This window comes from Lithobates pipiens, unplaced genomic scaffold (genome assembly GCF_037356315.1).
Source record: "Lithobates pipiens isolate NorthernLeopardFrog02 unplaced genomic scaffold, aLitPip1_a1.2 Scaffold_27, whole genome shotgun sequence".
NCBI lineage: Eukaryota > Metazoa > Chordata > Amphibia > Anura > Ranidae > Lithobates > Lithobates pipiens.
In genome coordinates, this window is record NW_027507788.1 from 29,678,784 (window position 1) to 29,699,131 (window position 20,348).

At 46.5% G+C, this 20,348-nt stretch overlaps 1 protein-coding gene across 2 annotated transcripts in view; it reads left to right on the forward strand.

Moving 5' to 3' along the window:
* LOC143933712 (transmembrane protease serine 3-like) overlaps positions 1–20,348 on the forward strand; it is a 55,053-nt gene that overhangs the window by 18,160 nt on the left and 16,545 nt on the right. For both annotated transcript variants that reach the window (XR_013263141.1, XM_077456703.1), the window contains exons 3-9: positions 1,399–1,513; positions 3,224–3,361; positions 6,458–6,601; positions 9,879–10,023; positions 12,860–12,982; positions 16,923–16,966; positions 18,123–18,288. Coding sequence is in view for 1 of the 2 variants with exons in the window: in XM_077456703.1 (XP_077312829.1) it covers positions 1,399–1,513; positions 3,224–3,361; positions 6,458–6,601; positions 9,879–10,023; positions 12,860–12,982; positions 16,923–16,966; positions 18,123–18,288 (875 nt within the window). In the remaining variant the exon portion in view is untranslated. The remainder of the gene's footprint in view (positions 1–1,398; positions 1,514–3,223; positions 3,362–6,457; positions 6,602–9,878; positions 10,024–12,859; positions 12,983–16,922; positions 16,967–18,122; positions 18,289–20,348) is intronic.

Sequence of the window (20,348 nt, forward strand, 5' to 3'; positions counted from 1 at the left end):
GGCCACCACCGAGTAGGGACCGATCTGATCCGCCAAGTGACCTAGCAGGTGGACGTCCCACTGGTCCAATGGCGGGACCGCGGGACGTGTGACATCCATCATAGGCGCTGCAGGCTCCAGAAGGCGGGAATTACAATGCCGCCGCTGCGCTGCACCACATCACTGAGATCCCCATTCGGAGCTCAGAAAGATCATCATGGCAGCGGAGGAGCGATCGGTCGAGATCTGTCAGTGACTGCACCGATGTATTGTTGATGATCAGCTGTGCTAGGGGTGGAAGGCAGAGTGAAGAAGATCTCGGTGGCAAGGTCAGTGTATGTTAGGTAGGTGTATGCATGTTAGGTCAGTGTATGTAGGAGGTCAGTGTATGTAGATGAGGTCAGTGTATGTATGTAGGTGAGGTCAGTGTATGTATGTTAGACATGTGCGATTAGTTTCGTATCTCATTTCGAATCTCAAATTCGTATGAATTTTCCTAAATTCATACGTTCGGGAGGATCCGAAATACGAATTGCCATGCGTCTGAATTTTGTACGAAATTCAAACTTTTTTTACGAATCCCCAGGAGGAAGTCAGCACAGCACAGGGATGGTGGGAGCCCCTCATCTAACGAAAATTCGTATTTCGGATAGGAAATTCTTCAACAAAATTTCGCTGTATGAGTGGCTGGAGCTATGATGACGTCACTGCCGCACATGCGTGTGGGAGCCCTCAGGCTCTGGCACGGGGCTCTGAGGGTCCAGCACGGTATTCCATCCGTTCAGAGTGCATGTGTCGGTGACGTAAATCACAGGCACAGCAGCCAGTTGCAGATCCCCTTCGGTGTGAACCTAACCTAACACAGGAACAAGCAGGGTCTGGTCACGGGTCACAGGAGCTTTTGACCACTCAGCAAGGACATTGAGCCTTGCAGTACTTTAAATAGGCCACTAGGCACCAGCAGTCCAATCAACATGCATGCTAATGAGGCTGAACACGCTCAGGCGCCTAAGCGTAAACACCCTGACATGCGTATGGCCCTAATTCTGCATACAGCTCTGCTGGATGTTCCGTGCGAATGCACAGTTCTTCTGGCAGGAACATGACCACGGTTTTCCGGACAGTTTTAATGGGCAGAAGGGGTCATAGAAGAAAAGAGACCAAATCTGGGGAAATGTGCATGTATTTGCGAGATTTACTGTATATGTTTTTTTTTCATGTTGCCCAGACATACATTATAAGTAGCCACAAATTAACTTAACAATTAATCAAGCTTGCAGTTACAGTGCCTGTATGGGCAGGAGGGGGCGGTAAATAAACCCGTAGCACTCGTTGGCCAAGTGACCTATCACTACGCTGATCCAACCTTATATTTAATGATCTATTTTCTATCTTACGTTGTTGTTGTTGATTTTCCAGAATGGGAATAATCCAAGCAGAAGTGGAGAGGAAGGTGTGGTGGAAGGCTGTGCCACACTGCCGGTGGATGAAGCTGGTGTGATCATCTCAACCGATAACGAACAGCGAAATCAGAGTAAGGAGACTATGGGGGGTGACATAGGGGACAGTCTCATTAGACTGTATGGGGTAACAGGGGACAGTCTCATTAGACTGTATGGGGTAACAGGGGACAGTCTCATTAGAATGTATAAGGTAACCCTTCTAGCTGATATTTATTTAAAGCTGAACTCCAGACACAAAAATGTTCCTGTTGCAGTCCCATCTGATCAAAGTTTTTAACTCTCTCCCATGCTATTAAAAAAAATATGTATGTGGCTACACACAGGTGCTAGGGAAGAGGTGTGGCTACACACAGGCGCTGGGAAGGAGGTGTGGCTACACACAGGCACTGAGGTGGAGGTGTGGCTACACACAGGTGCTTGGGAGGAGGTGTGGCTACACACAGGTGCTTGGGAGGAGGTGTGGCTACACACAGGCGCTGAGAAGGAGGTGTGGCTACACACAGGCACTAAGATAGAGGTGTGGCTACACACAGGCGCTGAGAAGGAGGTGTGGCTACACACAGGCGCTGAGGAGGAGATGTGGCTACACACAGGCACTAAGATAGAGGTGTGGCTACACACAGGTGCTGAGAAGGAGGTGTGGCTACACACAGGTGCTGGGGAGGAGGTCTGGCTACACACAGGCACTGAAGAGGAGGTGTGGCTACACGCAGGTGCTGGGGAGGAGGTGTGGCTGCACACAGGCGCTGGGGAGGAGGTGTGGCTACACACAGGCACTGAGGGGGAGGTGTGGCTACACGCAGGTGCTGGGGAGGAGGTGTGGCTGCACACAGGCGCTGGGGAGGAGGTGTAGCTACACACAGGCACTGAGGGGGAGGTGTGGCTACACGCAGGTGCTGGGGAGGAGGTGTGGCTGCACACAGGCGCTGGGGAGGAGGTGTGGCTACACACAGGCACTGAGGGGGAGGTGTGGCTACACGCAGGTGCTGGGGAGGAGGTGTGGCTACACACAGGCGCTGGGGAGGTGTGGCTACATACAGGCACTGAGGGGGAGGTGTGGCTACACGCAGGTGCTGAGGAGGAGGTGTGGCTACATGCAGGTGCTAGGGAGGAGGTGTGGCTACACGCAGGTGCTAGGGAGGAGGTGTGGCTACACACAGGTGCTGGGGAGGAGGTGTGGCTACACACAGGCACTGAGGGGGAGGGGTGGCTACACGTAGGTGCTGGGGAGGAGGTGTGGCTACACACAGGCGCTGGGGAGGAGGTGTGGCTACACACAGGCACTGAGGGGGAGGTGTGGCTACATGCAGGTGCTGAGGAGGAGGTGTGGCTACACGCAGGTGCTGGGAAGGAGGTGTGGCTACACGCAGGCGCTGGGGAGGAGGTGTGACTACACACAGGCACTGAGGGGGAGGTGTGGCTACACGCAGGTGCTGGGGAAGAGGTGTGGCTATACACAGGTGCTGAGAAGGAGGTGTGGCTACACACAGGCGCTGGGGAGGAGGTGTAGCTACACACAGGCACTGAGGGGGAGGTGGGGCTACATCCAGGTGCTGGGAGGGGGGGAGGTGTGGCTACACGCAGTTGCTGGGGAGGTGGTGTTGCTACACACAGGCGCTGAGAAGGAGGTGTGACTACACACAGGTGCTGAGGAGGAGGGAGGTGGGGCTACACACAGGTGCACTTTTTTATAGAGATAATCCTGGTGTCTCACATTATCCCATATTAACGTTTAGTTAAGCTTAGTTTTTTTTCTCTAATATTACTTTTAACTCTTTCAGATGTCTTCAGTTGTGAAAGTCTTTGCAATTCAGAGGAGAAGCTGTCTCTATGTTCTTTACACCATGCGTCAAGAATCCTCGTTGCCATTTCCATCATCGTATCGATCGTTGCAATATCCTTGTCCATCCTTCTCCTTGGTAAGTCACACTAGGACAGTGATGGCGAACCTTGGCACCCTAGATGTTTTGGAACTACATCTCCCATGATGCTCAACTACACTGCAGAGTTCAAGAGCATTATGGGATATGTAGTTCCAAAACATCTGGGGTGCCAAGGTTCGCCATCACTGCACTAGGATATACAGTATTAACTCCTGATGGCCTCTGCATTGTCCTCTGCATTGTACTGGTCTAATCAGAACAACCAAACCAGCAGTGTCCATGATCTTCTGGGTGCACCAATCAGGGGAAGGGGTGCAAAGAGGGATATCCCACACCTTGCTTCCTGGACTCCATTCCTGACTCAGACTGCACCTCTTCCTCTGAGTGGTGCACACAGAAGATCATTGATGCTGGTGGTTTCAAGACTTCTATAGCGGGTCCCGTTCTGCGAGAGGAAAGCTATAACTGCATCCCTTCCAGCCCCACTATTGGCTGTGGTTTGCGGGTTGCTGCTGGATTGCTAATCTGATGTGCTCTGTCCCAAGTGGGACAAAATGTGTGCATTGCCACTTTGTTTTTTATATAATAAATGTTTATTTTTTAAAGCATGTGATCCATGTGCTTTTTCTTTTTTTTTCTTGTTTTTAATTATCTTGTGTTTAGACCAGAGCTTAGGCAGACTCTTATGCCCTGTACACACGATCAGACATTCCGACAACAAAACCGTGGATTTTTTCCCGATAGATGTTGGCTCAAACTTGTCTTTCATACACATGGTCACATCAATGTTGTCGGAAATTCCGAACGTTAAGAACGTGGTGACGTACAACACGCCATAAAAAATGAAGTACAATAGCCAGTGTGGCTCTTCTGCTTGATTCCAAGCTTGCGTGGACTTTGGTGCGTTGGACTTGTGTACACACGCTCAGAATTTGCAACAACAAATTTTGTTGGCGGAAAACTTGAGAACCAGCTCTCAAACATTTGTTGTCGGAAATTCCGACAACAAATATACCCGATGGAGCATACACACGTTCGGAATGTACGAGGCATTAGCGAGAGGGAGATCTACCTGAACAACATGGAAGAGATTGAAGATCATTAGGGTGCAGCATCCATTACAAAACAAACAAACAAAAAATTGTCTTTAGTGACACTTTAAAATCCACTTAAATGGACCACCGGGAGGCATAATCAGGGATAGGCAACCTTGGACAGGGAGATTTACCTGAACAATATGGAAGAGATCAAAGATCACCAGGGTGCAGGGACTTTAATTTTTAACCTTTTTTTGACCACGTGACGCATATATGTGGCTGCAAGAAAGGTGAACTTTAACCCTGACTGCTGCACATATGCATCCACGGTGACATGAGGTTGTGTGCTGAAAGTGTGCTCCCAGCACACTGACCGAGCTGTCACCGACAGCTTTCTGTCATGACTTCTGATTGGGAGCCAGTGGGAGAAGCTCCCGAACATGTGACCGCTGTAAGAGCCAATCACAGCAATCACGATGCAGAAGCCATGCCATTTCCTCTGGCATTAAAGCCCACTTAAAGAGACAGAGGTCAGTAGGTAGTAATGCAGGGTGTAGAGGTCAGTAGGTGGTAATGCAGGGTGCAGAGGTCAGTAGGTGGTAATGCATAGTGCAGAGGTCAGTAGGTCAGTAGGTGGTAATGCAGAGGTGAGCAGGTGGTAATGCAGAGGTCAGTAATAAGTAGTGCAGAGTACAGAGGTCAGTAATAAGTAGTGCAGAGTACAGAGGTCAGTAATAAGTAGTGCAGAGTACAGAGGTCAGTAATAAGTAGTGCAGAGTACAGAGGTCAGTAATAAGTAATGCAGAGTACAGAGGTCAGTAATAAGTAATGCAGAGTACAGAGGTCAGTAGGATCAGTAATAAGTAAGGCAGAGTGCAGAGGTCTTGTAAAAAGGAATGCAGAGGTCATTAGGTCATACCCCCCAACTTTTTGTGACAGGAATGAGGGACACCTATTAGCAAAAGTATGCAGGCTAAGGACACACCCCCTGTCACGCCCCCTTAAAGATGAATTGTACAAATAAACAAGATTGTTTTTTTACAACTTTATATTGGCTTTTGGAGTTTACAAATGCAGCAATTTAGAAATCAGATGAAAGGTTTAGCACATTTAATACCCCTTGTTCTGGCACTGCTCACCATGACTGTTGGCTCCAACTGATAGGTAGATTATGATTGTCAGCAGTGGCGGCCTGTGTCCATAGGGGGGCGCACGGGCGCGGCCCCCCACCCAGCAGTCACAAAAAAATATATATAGAAATAAATGTTCTTTCAGTGCACTGTGCACTATGGGAAGCACCATGTCAATGCAATCATGAGATTGCAGACGAGGTGCTTCATTTGCAGGCTTTTGACCTGGGAAACCGGAAGTGAAGTCAGCAGCTCCATGGAAAGCATGGCCTGAGCGGAGCTGCCTGCATTTGATGGGGGCACAGTGAGGCTGCATTTGATGGGCACAGTAAGGCTGCATTTGATGGGGCACAGTGCCTGCATAAGATGAGCACATTAGCTGTATTTGATGGGGCACAGTGGCAGCATTTTATGGCACAGTGGGAGCATTTGATATGGCACAGTGGCTGTGTTTGATGGGCACAGTGGCGGCACTTGATAGGCACATTGGCTGTGTTTGATGGCACAGTGGTTGCGTTTGAGGGCACAGTGGCTGCAATTGATGGGGGGGTTTTTTTCAGAATTTTTCAGTTTGTTTGCGCCCCCCAAAAATTTTGAGCACCAGCCACCACTGATTGCCAGATTCCTGATAACATTTGCTTATAGTTTAGCTATAAGTTTTAGTTTATGTGGAGTAAAAGGATCATTTATATGGGATGAGGTAATAACATTACACAAATTTTCAATATGGCCTCATGCACACAGGGTGTTAGCTAACCCCCTCCTAAACGCCTTTCCTATTACTTCCCTATTAAAGCATCTTTAAAAACGCCCAGTGTGCATGAGGCCTAATGTTTCGAAAATACTGGAATAAGAAATACAAGAAAATAAAAAATATTTGTGTGAAGCATGTATGTGTACAGAAATAATACTTACTTATTATAATAGTACAGTGATTATAATGAATACACTTCTGTTGTTTTCAGTGCAGTACTTCTACCAGCCAGCAGTGCAGCGAGCCTGTCCTGACTACCTAGAGAGTTGTGTCCCCACTTTAAACTGTTCTCTTATCGATGGTGCCAACCCCTGCCCACCAAGCAGGCAGCCAAGCAACCGGACCCTGGTCAGCGGTGAGGAAGCAGATGATGATAGCAAAGCAGATTTTTTAAATATTATTTTTGCATTTTGGTGTGAATGACTGGTCTGGTAAAATGAATGGAAACCCTGATGAAGATGTTCTTTATTTATTTGCTCCCCTTTGGTCTGTTAAATATTGACCATTTAAAGCCTTTTATTTATATCTGTTCGATGAGTATAAAAAAAAAAAAAAACCTGTTGATACTTATTCAGAACTGTGTCCTGCGCACACTTCCTGTGTTATCTCAAGGAACCTAATTAGCCCTCCTGGTTCTTCGTTTTGACAACAGAACAATTAGGGTGCATTCACACCTGCAAATTCACCCGCACTCCAATTAGATGCAAGAGCCCCACTGTGGGTTATTGTGATTAGCTGCGTGAGGCTTGACAAAAGGGCTGGTGCCAGCCCTGAAATGCGTAGCCACACCCCCTATGTGACATGTGACGTCACAGCCAAACCCTCTGGGCCAGTGGTCTATTTTGGTTTTGTGCTGCTCTAGGCAAGACAAAAATTGGGCACCCCCCCATTTAAATTTGTCCAAGCTCTTCCTCTTTAAGATCCACCGATTCATCTGTAAACTCCACCCCCTCCTCTTCCTATTAGAATGGTGAGCTGAGGGGGCCAGTATGACTTGGAGCTGCCTGTGTGCCCAACTGTTATTACTGAGGCCCCCAGTTCTCCTTGCCATCAGGTAGACTGGTGGACGGCCCCCTGGGGAGATGCAGAAGAACACGGCATGCAGTTCCGAGGCATGGGGGGGGGGGGGGCTGTACAGATCGGTGCACACTGTGGCATTGTAAGTCTGGACTTTTACAAATGTAAATCCGGTGCAGTGGTATACTGTTCTTGTCACTCTCAGGGTCTGGTGAGGAAGCTGCAGCTGGTCACAGTAAACAGCTGCGGCTTCCTCATCAGATCCTGAGACATGATTCATCCAAGTGCCACATATTAGGAGCTTCTCTGCAGTCCTTGTATTGTTCCTTCTGCCTGGGGGTGGTGCCGCCCCCCTGAAAAATGCTGCCCAAGGCAAATGCCTTGTTTGCCTCGCAGTCGATATGCTGACAGCAGCGTCAGGTGGAGCAGAGCCCAAGATAGCTGACCGAGATACCCTGGAAGCCACTCAGCTACATCTGAGCCTGCTTAAGCTCCACACTGGATGGCAGGATCAGCCATATACCAGCAGCTTCCCAGTGCAGCTCTGCACCTTCCAGCCACTCTGCACTACCCTGTGGCTCCGCAGAAGGCTCAATTCTAATGATAGGTAGTTTATTCTTCTCATGCAGAGTGCATTTTAACCCTACTTACTGTTTTTAATAAATACTCTACACTTAGATGTTGGCGCCCTCTTCTGTTCTTTTTACATGTGTGCAATAGGTTAGTCAAGACCATTTTTGAGGAGCTGTAAACATCTGCTATTTTTCCAAGATCATTATGAATTGAGTTATCAACATGGCGACATAGTTGTTTCGTATTTCTCATTTATAGGGATGCAGCCACTCGCATGTAATCTCTCATGCAGCAATCACATGTTAGTGATCAGTCCTGGACACAGGCAGTCTGCATCCAGGGCCAATCGTTTAGATTGGTCGCTACATAAGCAATTGCATGGGAGTGGCCACTATTAGCTGCAGGAGCCGTCAGCCTCCAATTGCTTTCAATGGGGCTGCCCCTTGCTGCTGTTTGCGGAAACCCAAAGCTGGGGTTCTTGCTTCTGATCAGAGTGCAGGTGCATTAGCAGGTGTGAATGCAACCTAATTGTTCTGTTGTCCAAGATAAGACCCAGGAAGGCTAATTAGGCTCCTTGAGATAACACAAGAAGTGTTACCCTAGGGCAGTGATGGCGAGCCTTGGCACCCCAGATGTTTTGCAACTTAATTTCCCATGATGCTCAACTACACTGCAGAGTGCATGAGCATCGTGGGAAATGTAGTTCCAAAACATCTGGGGTGCCAAGGTTCGCCATCACTGCCCTAGGTTTTCACATCCAATTGGAGTTGCAGGTGTTAAAACACCCTTTTTAAGTAGGAATAGGCACCCTTTTAAGTAATCCTGTAAGATTTTAGCAACTTTTTTTTTTTTTTTTTTTGTATGTGTGCGCTATTCTCTGTAGTTTCTATGTATATTGGTCTTTATAGCAGCACCAGCTTTAGAAATGCATGTTTAGGGTCTGTCCCCCAAACTCTTTGTTTGCTTATAGGTGGAGGGTTTGAGTAGTTTATCAAAAGGTGCTGGACAGGGCTGACACCACTTGCCATATGCTAATAGGACTAATGCCACGTACACGCGGTCGGAATTTCGGCCGGCAAAAGACCCGATGAGAGCTTTTCATTGGCAAATGCGACTGTGTGTATGCTCCATTGGAATTTTGCCGGCCGAATTTTCCACCAGCAAAAGAGTGAGAGCAGGTTCTCAATTTTTCCGACAGAAAACTTTTCTATTGGAAATTCCGATTGTGTGTATGCAATTCCGACACGCAAAAACTCAAGCAAGCTCAGATTCAACTACAAGACCAAAGCTATTTGCTACTGGTTATTGAACTTCCTTTTTCTAGTCCCGTGGTACGTGTTGTACGTCACCGCGTTCTTGACGGTCGTGTGACGTGTGTATGCAAGACAGCTTGATCGAAATCCCGTCTGAATTCTGCTGGGAAAACCATCAGAGCTTTTTCCGACCAAAATTCTGATCATGTACGGGGCATTAGCGTGTATTTCTGGCAGATCACCCGGTATTTTGCTGTACTTGCAGGGTTATTTAAAAGGCACAAAACATGGGAAAAGGTGCCTGTAATACAGAGCAGTACTGGAACAAGGTCGTCTAGCGCCCAGGACAAATATGCCAAACGGTGCACAATACGCCCCCCCCCAAAAAAATGTATGAGTATTTTGTGTCAGCAAAAATCTCATCCAAAAAAATATATGAGCAATGATCTGCACGATTAGCCCCAAGCATAAATTCCCTTTGCAAGCCAAAATTCTCCCCAAACAAAAATTCCCCCTCTTCCAGTAGGTAGTCACTCTGTATGGAGCACCCCCCTCCACCACCCACAACCACCACCACCAACATATGATGCTACAGTGCCCAAGGCAGCCGTTCCTCCTGCCCACCCCTTTATCTGGCTTTGTTACAGAGGTATAGAATTTTGTAATTCTCATTTTTATTATTTTTTTTTTTATTATTATTATTTTATTATTATTTTTTTATTATTCTGAATTGACATGCACTTTAAACTAGCACCAGACAAATATAACAGTCTCTGGCTATGTTGTCAGAATACAGGAATCCAGTGCTGCTGCTGACCGGACACTCACTGCTACAGGTGTACAGCGCTCACGCTAGCCGCTATTACACCGTGTGTCACCAGGGCTGGAAGACCTCCCATGGTTGGACGGTGTGCAGAGAGCTGGGCTTCAACAGGTACTCAGTGCGTCTCTGTCTGTGTGATCCTACAACAACTGAATGCAATGTTCCTTTTAGATAAGATTTTCCATGGAATTTAGTCATTCTTTCTATTTGGATTTGTCTTTGTAAATTCTCCCAGGAATATTTGATAGAGGAAAGTATTTATAACGTTTGGTAAGGCCCAGATTTTACAAGTATTGCTTTTTCCTTTGGCTTGTAGCAGAATGGTGTCCACTGATATTGGGGAAAGCTGAGGTTTTGGTATTGCCCCCTTTAACCTTGCTGACCTAAGCACTAGGGTGACCACATGTCCCGGATTGCCCGGGACAGTCCGGGATTTTGCAGGTCTGTCCCAGGCATCTTCATTCTAGGACAAAACAGTGTCCCAGAACAAAACTAAAACTGACACAGCCCCCCCCCCCCCCCTCTGATCCGATGCCCAGAATAAAGCACATCGCCACACTACTCACTAGCAGTGCTTGTCCTGGCCGGGAATGTCTGGAAAGGCACAATCCCCACCCCCTGCTTGTGATTTGAGAAATCATTCATCTTACCTCTTGTGTCTAATCACTGCAAGGCAGGAACAAGGGAAAATGGGTCTTGTGCGGCCAGGACAAGTACTATCAGCGAGTAGAGTGGCGATGCGGCGGCCTTTTTTGGGGGCGTGATCAGTGCTTCTGGGTAGAGCGTGCACCCGCCGCCCTGGCTGTGCTGTGATTTGTTGTTGTACAAGCTGATTTTTTGGGATGGGGGGGTGTCCCTGAATGGCAGTTTGAAAATGCGGTCACCCTACAAAACACTGGCCCGCTTGGACCTAAGCTCTGGCCATATACACATTCATCTTTCATTAAACATCTGTCCAGTCTTATCATTTAAATTGGTATTAAACCCAAAACTCAAAAACGTAACAATCCTCAGATGTGGTGGCTGCATGAGTTTTCTTAGTTTTTTTCTCCCCTTCTGTTTTCACCTGGTGATTTGGCCAGTAATACACCTCCTTAATTAATGAGACACTACTCTGGAGGAATGAGGACAGGAGGCACAGCAGGCAGCTGCATTGTCAGTTTAGGCGAGGGGGGAGTGTTTAATGCATTGGCAGATTTAGATACAAAAATGAATTAAAGCCAAGTGCCAGCTCACGCTCTATAATCGGTTACAGCCATAGACGTGCACACAGGGTGTGACAGATGTGCCTGGGTACACCCTAATCACCCTGTGTAGTGCAAATTCCTGCTCAGAACTCCCCCCCCCCAATGTCTCCGTCTCCCCCCTTCTATCCTGCCAGCTGCTGCGGGCTTGCAGGGGGATCACTCACTGTGAATGAACAGGAAAGCACTCAGTACAGAGCACTTCCCATTCATTCATTGTTGGGTGCAGCTAAGGTTGCAGAGAAAGGGACTGGGGAATCTCTGTTCTCAGTCACTTTCTCTGTCCTATAAGTGAGACATCAGGGGGTCTGTTTGGACCCCTGATATTTCACCAAAGCCCCGCAACAGGGCTCCTAAAAATTTTTTTTAAAAGATAATAGATAAAATTGTAAATAAAAAATAATATATTAAAAATAAAAAACTACTGACACCATCCACTGCCCTACTGACACTAATCTCTGCCTTAATGACACAGTTCACTGCTCTACTGACACCATTACAATTGCACTGTTGAGAATCCTGTGTCCTTTTTATAGCAATATAGATATATATATATATTCATTATATGCATATGTGTATATATATATATATACATATATATATATATATATACATATACATATATATATATATATATATATATATATATATATATATATATATATATATACATACACATATGTGTTTGAGCTTTTGGGGTACACACCCTAATGTGATAGGCTGTACACACCTATGGTTACAGCTAATTTTTTTTCCCTTTTGGGATAAAGCTTTTACATGAATAAATCAAAGTTGTTCATTTTGAGCACCCCTGCCAGTGTTAAAGGAGAAGGCCAGCCTGGGCTCGTTTGGTTGGGCTTTTCCTATGGGACATAGGAGTGCAATTCGTTTTGCACTCCTGTGACCCATCTTCAGCAGAGAGTGGTCTGAAATCCGCTCTCTGCTGATGTCACAGGAATCAGTCCAGGTCATCACAACAATAAAGTCTGGATCTGCCAGGTACCTGGACTGATACCCGCCTCTGCTGAGAGACTGAGACGGCCGCCCCTCCACAGCTCAGCACTCCAGTGAGCGGGAGTGGAGAGATGCTGATTTACAGTCACCAGCTCTCCTCTCGGGGAGCTGAGGCAACTGAGCCATCAGCGGTGTTCGGCTGGCTCGTTTCTCAGTGTAGAGATGTCGGGGGACAGATGTAGCATGGATCCCATGCTGCATCCACTTAGATAAGTATAAAAGGGGGGGAAAAAACAAAACATATTTCTCTTTGAAGTGGTTTGCCTCATCAATGTAAACTGACACATTGCGCTGGAGAGCTTGTGCTTTTGAAAAACAACAGACTTGTTGGCTGGTTCACCAGATGAAAATAGAAGAAAAAATGTCTAAAAAAGAAAACAAATGCAGCCATCACATCTAAGAATTGGTAAGCTGCAATATAATAAAGGTTTGCTTTTGGGTTTAATACTGCGTTAAAGCGAGGATGTCTGTGACCCAATTGACATCAGTGAGACTGCCTGCAAAGGGGGTGCATGGAACCCCCACACGGGTAAACACGCCTCGGCACGGGTGTACGGTATAGTACACCCCGTGTGAAGGAGGCCTTATGTTTGCAGTTTGCAATGGGAGTCCTCTGATTTCCCCTCCTCTATACTTATGGCAGTGATTGTTCTGTTCTGACCGTCTCTCTATTTCTTTCCCTGTGACAGCAACACAGTATTGTCGTCTCCGGTGTCACTGAACGCGACAGATGCCGCCTGCCTACAGTCATTTGCTGTGCTGAACAAAACTCCCGGATCTCCCAGTAACCTCGAGACGTTCCTGAGCCCTGTGTAGGTGACAATCCATGAACACTAGATGGCAGTCTGTACCCACTAGACCAGAATTCTTCTAGCTTTGAATACAACGAGGAAGGGATGGAACATCAGTCAGTTTTTGTCTTCTGTCCCCCCCCCCCACTTATTGCCCCAAAGACATGACAGGAAGTGAAAGCAAATATCCCCAAAGTGACAGTTAATCCACTAATGGCAGTTGGCACTGGAATGCATCACTCTAGTGGATTTCCCCTCTACTCCTGTTCTAGTGGTAACCATTACAGTGGAACCTTGGTTAACGAGTAAGGTGGTTAACAAGCGTTTTGAAAGACGAGCAACTTTTAAAAAAAAATTCTGACTCGGATTGCGAGTGTTGTCTCGCAAAACAAGCAGAATTCAAGCTAATGGGGTGTGCAGTACTGCATTTGGCCAGAGTTACGGGAACGCCGGTGACACACCGTTCAGAGACGTTCGGAAATACTCAGAATCATTTGGAAACACTCGAAAATACTCAGTTTCCGAGACTTTCCGAGTTCAGCCGAAGTCTCTGAGTATATCTGAGTCTCTCTGGTGCCCCCCCCCCACCTCTGGCCACATGCGATATTGCATGCAATAGAAGTCAATGCGGAACTAATTATCTTCATTTCCATTGCCTTCTATGGGGAAACTCGCTTTGATATTCGAGTGCTTTGGATTACAAGCATTCTCCTAGAACGGATTATGCTCGTAATCCAAGGTTTCACTGTATTATTCTTTTTTTGTTCTGCACACACTTTTTCATTTTCCTCTCTGCAAGGACAGAGACAGATACAATTTATCTCTCTCATCCATTCACAGAGACAGAAAACACGGGGGCGGGCTTCAATTAGAGGCCATCACAGTGATCAGGTGACCCAGAATCGGACTTTGGTGAGACCCCGGTCTCTGTGCTAAGAGCGCACCGCAAAGGGAGATGCGCATATATGCGGCCCCACTGGAAAAAAAAAGCCCAGCCCAGTGGGGCCAGCAACCAAGGGGTTGATTAGATTCATTATTACAGTGGAACGTAAGCAATACGATCAACTGGCCAATCAGATTTCAGCTTTCAGCTGTGGATCATTTTTAAGGTGCTGCATTCTTTGTTCTCATTGGTTGCTTTGTTCTCATTGGAAAACTGCGTGCCCTGGCTCATGGAGTTCTACTGTTAGTTTAAATTTATTTTGATTTGAAAGTTTACAACAGTCAAACCAAATGTTGGCTTGGTATTGTATGAAAAAGTAAAACAAGACAATTTCAACAATTGTAAAAAAAATAAAAAATAAAAAAGTGCTGTGGAAGTGTGAATAGAAGGCCTTGGGCCTTATGAACTCTGTTCATTTGCACAGCTTCAGTAAATTCTGAAGTGCTTTTTATTAGACCATTTGATTGTTCCTGGCACCAAAGAAGCTTAAAGAGGAAGTAAACCCTGATGGGTTTACTTCCTCTTTTTTTCCCTGCAAAGGTAAAGCATAATGGACTACTATGCATCGCATAGTAGCTCATTATGTGTCACTTACCTGACACAGGAGCCAGCGAAGTCGCCGCTGTCACCTGTAGTCCGCCGCATCCATCTTGGTTGTGGCGTCTCTCGCAGCTCCGACGAATGACAGCGGAGAAGCCGCGATGACGTCACTCCCGCGCATGCGCACGGGAGTCGCGTCTCGGAGCTCCGACGCTGCCATTCGGCGGAGCCGCGATGACGTCACTCCCGCGCATGCGCACGGGAGTCGACAAATTAGGCAAATCCATTCTTGGACTTGCCGCATTTAGTGCGCCTGCGCGCCGCTGTCTACGGCGCATGCGCCGTAGACAGCGGTGCCCATTTTCGGGCAAATATCTCCTAAACCATATAGGTTTAGGAGATATTACTTGGACCTACAGGTAAGCCTTAATCTAGGCTTACCTGTAGGTCAAAGTTGTTTGGAAGGGTTTACTTCCATTTTAAAGTGGAGTTCCAAAAACTTTTCTGTTAAAAAAAAAGTGGAGTTCCACCCATGATTTTTTATTTTTTTTTATGTAATCCGTTCTTTTACACTATATTAAAACATTAAATCCATGTTATTTAACATATCGCAGCTCAATTTCCGTTTTCTTAAAATGACTTATTGTTTATTTTTGCTCTACAGAGCGCTTCCATCTCTACTGTGAGCACATGTGAAGCCCACTATCAGTCTCTTCCGGGATATGGTGATGCTGTATGCCCAGCATTCACCTCTTGATCTTCTCGACCCGGTGTCCTGTCAGAAAGCCACTGCCCATCAGACTATGCAACCAAAGTGACGTTGTGTCTTGGCCATCTTGGTACACCTGCGCTCGTCTGCAGTAAGCCTGGAGTTAAAAGTCGGCAAGCGGTCATCTCAATGCACCCACCGGAGTCTTGCTTTTCACAGTTATTTTTAACAGTAAACTCAGCTTATATAGTGAAATACAGTGGAGTTTACTGTTAAAAATTACCTGTGAAAAGCAAGACTCCGTTGGGTGTATAAAGATGTCAGCTTGCTGACTTCGAACTCTAGGCTTACCGCAGACGAGTACGGGTGTACCAAGATGGCCGCAACGCAACGTCACTTCGGTTGCATATTCCGATGGGTAGCGGCTTAACTCCGGCGATGCCTGTTGTCTCCTGGGATTGATGACACACATATCCCAGGAGACATTGCAAAGCCGAAAATGACGTGCAGGGCTGTGGTCGAGGCCGAGGAGGAGGAAGTAGGAATACCATGAAGAAATACAGCAGTAAGTGTTTTAATAAAATAAAAAATCATATGCAAAATTGCAGTGAATGCACTCTTTACTGCTGGATTGTGAAAAGTTAAAAATGTGGGTGGAACTCCGCTTTAACCACTTTCCGACCCCTGCGCGCTGATATATGTCAGTACAATGGCAGCTGTGGGCAAATGGGTGTACCTGTACGTCCCCTTTAGGAGGCGGGGATAGCAAACCGGTCTCCCGGCAATCGTGTCACAGGGTTGCAGAACGGGGAAGTGCCTATGTAAACAAGGCATTTCCCCATTCTGCCTTGTGACATGACAGAGATCTGCTGCTGCCTGTCATCAGGAGCAGTGATTGCTGTCATGTGAGTTGAAGCCCATCCCCCCTCCCCCACAGTTAGACTCACTCTCTAGGACACACTTAACCCCTTCATCGTCCCTAGTGGTTAACCCCTTCCCTGCCAGTGCCATTTATACAGTAATCAGTGCATTTTTATAGCACTGATCGCTGTATAAATGTAATGGTCCCAAAATAGTGTCCGATGTGTCTGCCAAAATGTCGCAGTCCTGATAAAAATTGCAAGATCGCTGCCATTACTAATTTAAAAAAATTAATAATAAAAATGCCATAAATCTATCCCCTGTTTGGTTTGCGCACAAGTTATCGCGTCTACAAATCAATATAAGCTTATTGCGGTTTTTTTTATTTATTTATTTTTTTTTAATACCAAAAATATGTAGAAGAATACATATTGGCCTAAACTGATGAAATTTTTTTTATATATATATATATATATATATATATATATATATATATATATATATATATATATATATATATATATTTGGAGGATATTTATTATAGCAAAATGTAAAAAATATTGCTTCTTTTTCAAAATTGTTGCTCTTTTTTTCTTTATAGTGCAAAAAAAAAAAAAACATAGAGGGGATCACATACCACCAAAAGAAAGGTCTATTTGTGGGAAAAAAAGGACGTCAATTTTGTTTGGGTGCAACGTCACAATTGTCAGTTAAAGCAACACAGTGCCGAATAGCAAAAATTGCTCTGGAAGGGGGTAAAATCTTCCGGTGCTGAAGCGGTTCAATTCTAGTGTCTGTCTGTCCTCTCCCCCTTCTTCTCCCTCACACACATGGGTAGGTCTGGGTGAAAATTAAGCGCAGATTATATATTGAAATCTTGTGTCCTTTGTGTTGTTTTTTTTTTACAGGGAAACGTGCCCTGCTCAGGAGGGGGTGTCACTGCAGTGCACAGGTAATACATTGATCACCACAGGCAGCTGGGAGCAAACAGTGCAAGTTTTTGAAATGACTGCAATATCGTTTATGGCCAGAAGATGGTGCCAGATAGATATCCTACTCTTTCTGTGAACAGATATATACTGTATATAAAGGTGAAGAATGCAAGACAAAGCTGAACTTCGGGCAGATAATAAGAATAAAAAATTACACTTAAAGCGGTGTTCCAGCCTTAATAATTTTTTTTAAAAGTCAGCAGCTACAAACACTGTAGCTGCTGACTTTTAATAAGGACACTTACCTGTCCAGGGCGCCAGCGATGTGCCCCCCCCCCCCGGCCCATACGTCCCTCGTATCGTGTCCCGGCGCCGCCATCCTCACTAAGGGAAACGGGCGATGGAACCTTTGCGGCCTCACTGCCTGTTTCCTACTGCGCATGCGCGAGTTGCGCAACGCTTTGTGAATGGCCCTGTTGTGTTCGGACACACACACATGTCCTGGAAAGCAACGGGCTGAAGAGGAGGAAGCGCCGCGGAATAGGAAGAGTCAGATTAGGAAGACTGCCTAGCAACAGGAGTTTCTGGTAAGTAAAAAAATAAGAATTCAAATTTTTTTTGAATTTTTTTTTAAGAATATTAATACTATTTTTATTTTTAGGGTGGCCCTCCACTTTAAAGTGGAGTTCCACCCAAAATGGAACATCTGTTTTTCCGGTACCCCCCCCCCCCCTTTTGGTGTCACATTTGGCACCTTTCAGGGGAGAGCAGATACCTGTATAATATAGGTATTTGCTTCCACTTACGGCGCTGAATCGCCGCAGATTCCACGGCGATCTACGCCATGTCTGGCCCCTCCTCCACCCCCCGCTATCTTCTGGGAGACATACAGGTCCCAGAAGACAGCAGGCACCAGTGAGATCACGCAGCGCGACTCGTGCATGCGCAGTAAGGAAGTCGCAAGGCTTCGCTTCCTGATTCCCTTACTGAAGATCCAGGCACCTCCACCCAGGAGCCGAGGGACAGATTGGCTCTGGGTGAGGACATGGCGGGCGCCCTGGACAGGTAAGTGTCCTAATATTAAAAGTCAGCAGCTGCTAAATGTGTTTTTTTTTAATTGAACAAGAATTGATCTGTTTGAAGCCATTTGCTCTGCTTATTTCACATTTGTTGCAGATTGCGGACGGTCGGCTTCAGAGAGTCAGCGTATCGTCGGAGGGTCTCCATCTGCCTGGGGACATTGGCCATGGGTAGCCAGCCTGCGTTGGGATGGACGCCATGTTTGCGGAGGATCCATCATTTCATCGCAGTGGGTGATGAGCGCGGCTCACTGCTTTGTCCTGTGAGTCTTTTTCTAGCAGTTTATTATTATAATCACACATATAGGTTGGACTTGATGGACTTGTGTCTTTTTTCAACCTCACCTACTATGTAACTATGTGGTCTAGCTGTATGCAATACTAGAGTTGTAAAAATATACCTCAGTAGTATTGCTTTATATACTGGGGCTGCAGAAGACATCAGTACAGGAGGTGTAGACGTGGATCATGGCTTTACAATTCTTTCTGCTCTTTCATAGGCATTCTTCCAGTGTATACTGTAAAATGACATGTTCTGTTATGTTCTCTGAATAAATGTGTTTTTCAAAATTAAACTTTACCCAAACTACAGTTTTGTTTGGGTCTATTTGCCTAAATTGGACTTCTGCATCAGTCTGACTGGACTGTGAGATGTTCAGCCTGACCACAAGGGGCACTGTGTCGGGCGGCAGGCGTGGAACTATGGTCTGGTCAGGCGCTTAAGTTACTCTCTTTCGGAGCCAGGTCAGTGGGAGTGGCCCTCTCGCTGTGCCCTCTGGGAGAGGGTATTTAAGATGCGGACGTCACGTGGTTCGGGGTTCTGGTCCAGTATGATGTGCTGACTACTTGGTCCAGGAAGGTTATGGCCTGGGGTGCGGATCCACCCGACTTTAATGCCTCTGGGCTGGCTAGCCCAAGGCAAGGAAACTAAAGGAGGATTCTGAGGTGGTTGGGTGTCGTCTCCGGTTCAGGAGAGACCCAGTGTACTTCAAGCATTCCAAGGGAGCACTCTTTAGAAGAACACCACGTACGGGTTGGTTTTCTTAACAAGAGCCTGGAAGGGCAGAAGTAACCGAGAGAATCCGGTCTTGTGGATATCGCCAAGTGGGCTGAAAGATCCGGGAATCCTACAAGTGTTCTACAGCTTAGTTTCCCTACGTGTTCTGCAACAACGTCTGTGACAAAGACTTTGTTCCTGAGTAAGCACCTGGTTGGCTGCTAGGCCTTGTGAGAGAGGGACTGTCCAACCTGAGTGTTCATCCAGTTGCGAATGGCTATTCTCTGGATGCAGTCAAAGTGAGCAAGTTCTTTAATGTTTTTGGACTTTGACATTGAGAGTACCTGGACTTTCCTTTCCAACCCTCTGATCCCAAGTTGAAAGACTGTTCAATGGTTTGAATTTTTGCAAATAAAATCCATTCAAGTGGATCTATTGTCAGTCTCAAGTTACTGGGCCATCTACCACGGGACATCCCCTAGACACATCACAAGGAGAACGGAAGGTAATGGTAAGCCCAAAAATAACCAGCAGCTCCTTCGGGGTTAGTGCTACATTTATATTAAATAAGATGGAGATGATTTTTTTGTGGCAGCTATTTCCAGAAATAAACAATGATGGAGAGCAAAATGATATCAGCTACAAATGACAATGCAGCAGTGCAAAACATTTAACTAATAGTAAGGCCCCTTTCACGCGGGGCTGTCCATATTTAGCAGCCACTTGCTCAGCGAAGATCGCTCCGTTGATCCCTGCTGAGCCGGCGGATGACAAGTCCGTCTCTACACTGCAGGGACGGACCTGTCAGAGAGTCCGCTCTCCCCTATGGGGGGATTGGATGATTATGGGCCACCTGTCCGTTTTCATCCGATCCGATCCACCAGACGGATGGAAAATAGGGTTTCCATCCCTCTGGATTTTGCAGAGTGGAGCGGAGCGGATGTCAGCGGTGACATGTCCGCTGACATCCGATCCTATCCACCCCGATGCTCCATAGAGCTGTTCAGATCCACCTGTCAGTTTTTATAGATGGATCTGAACGGTGAAAGGGGCCTAATGAATACACTTCTTAGTTTCCTTGAGTTTTGGTTCTGATAATCAGGGCTTTGTTTTCAGCAGGAATGCGGGAGAAGGAAGATTCTGGCACCTCCACCACTGAATGTATGTAATGGCGTATGCCATTGGCAGAGGGCGCTAGGACCTGAGGGTCTATGCTTGCTGGCTGCTGGGGGATCTATTGTTTTGGGGGGATCAATTGTTGTGGAGGATCCAATGTTGCTGTTGTGGTTTATTGTTACTGATGAGCGGATCTATTGTTGCTGGAGG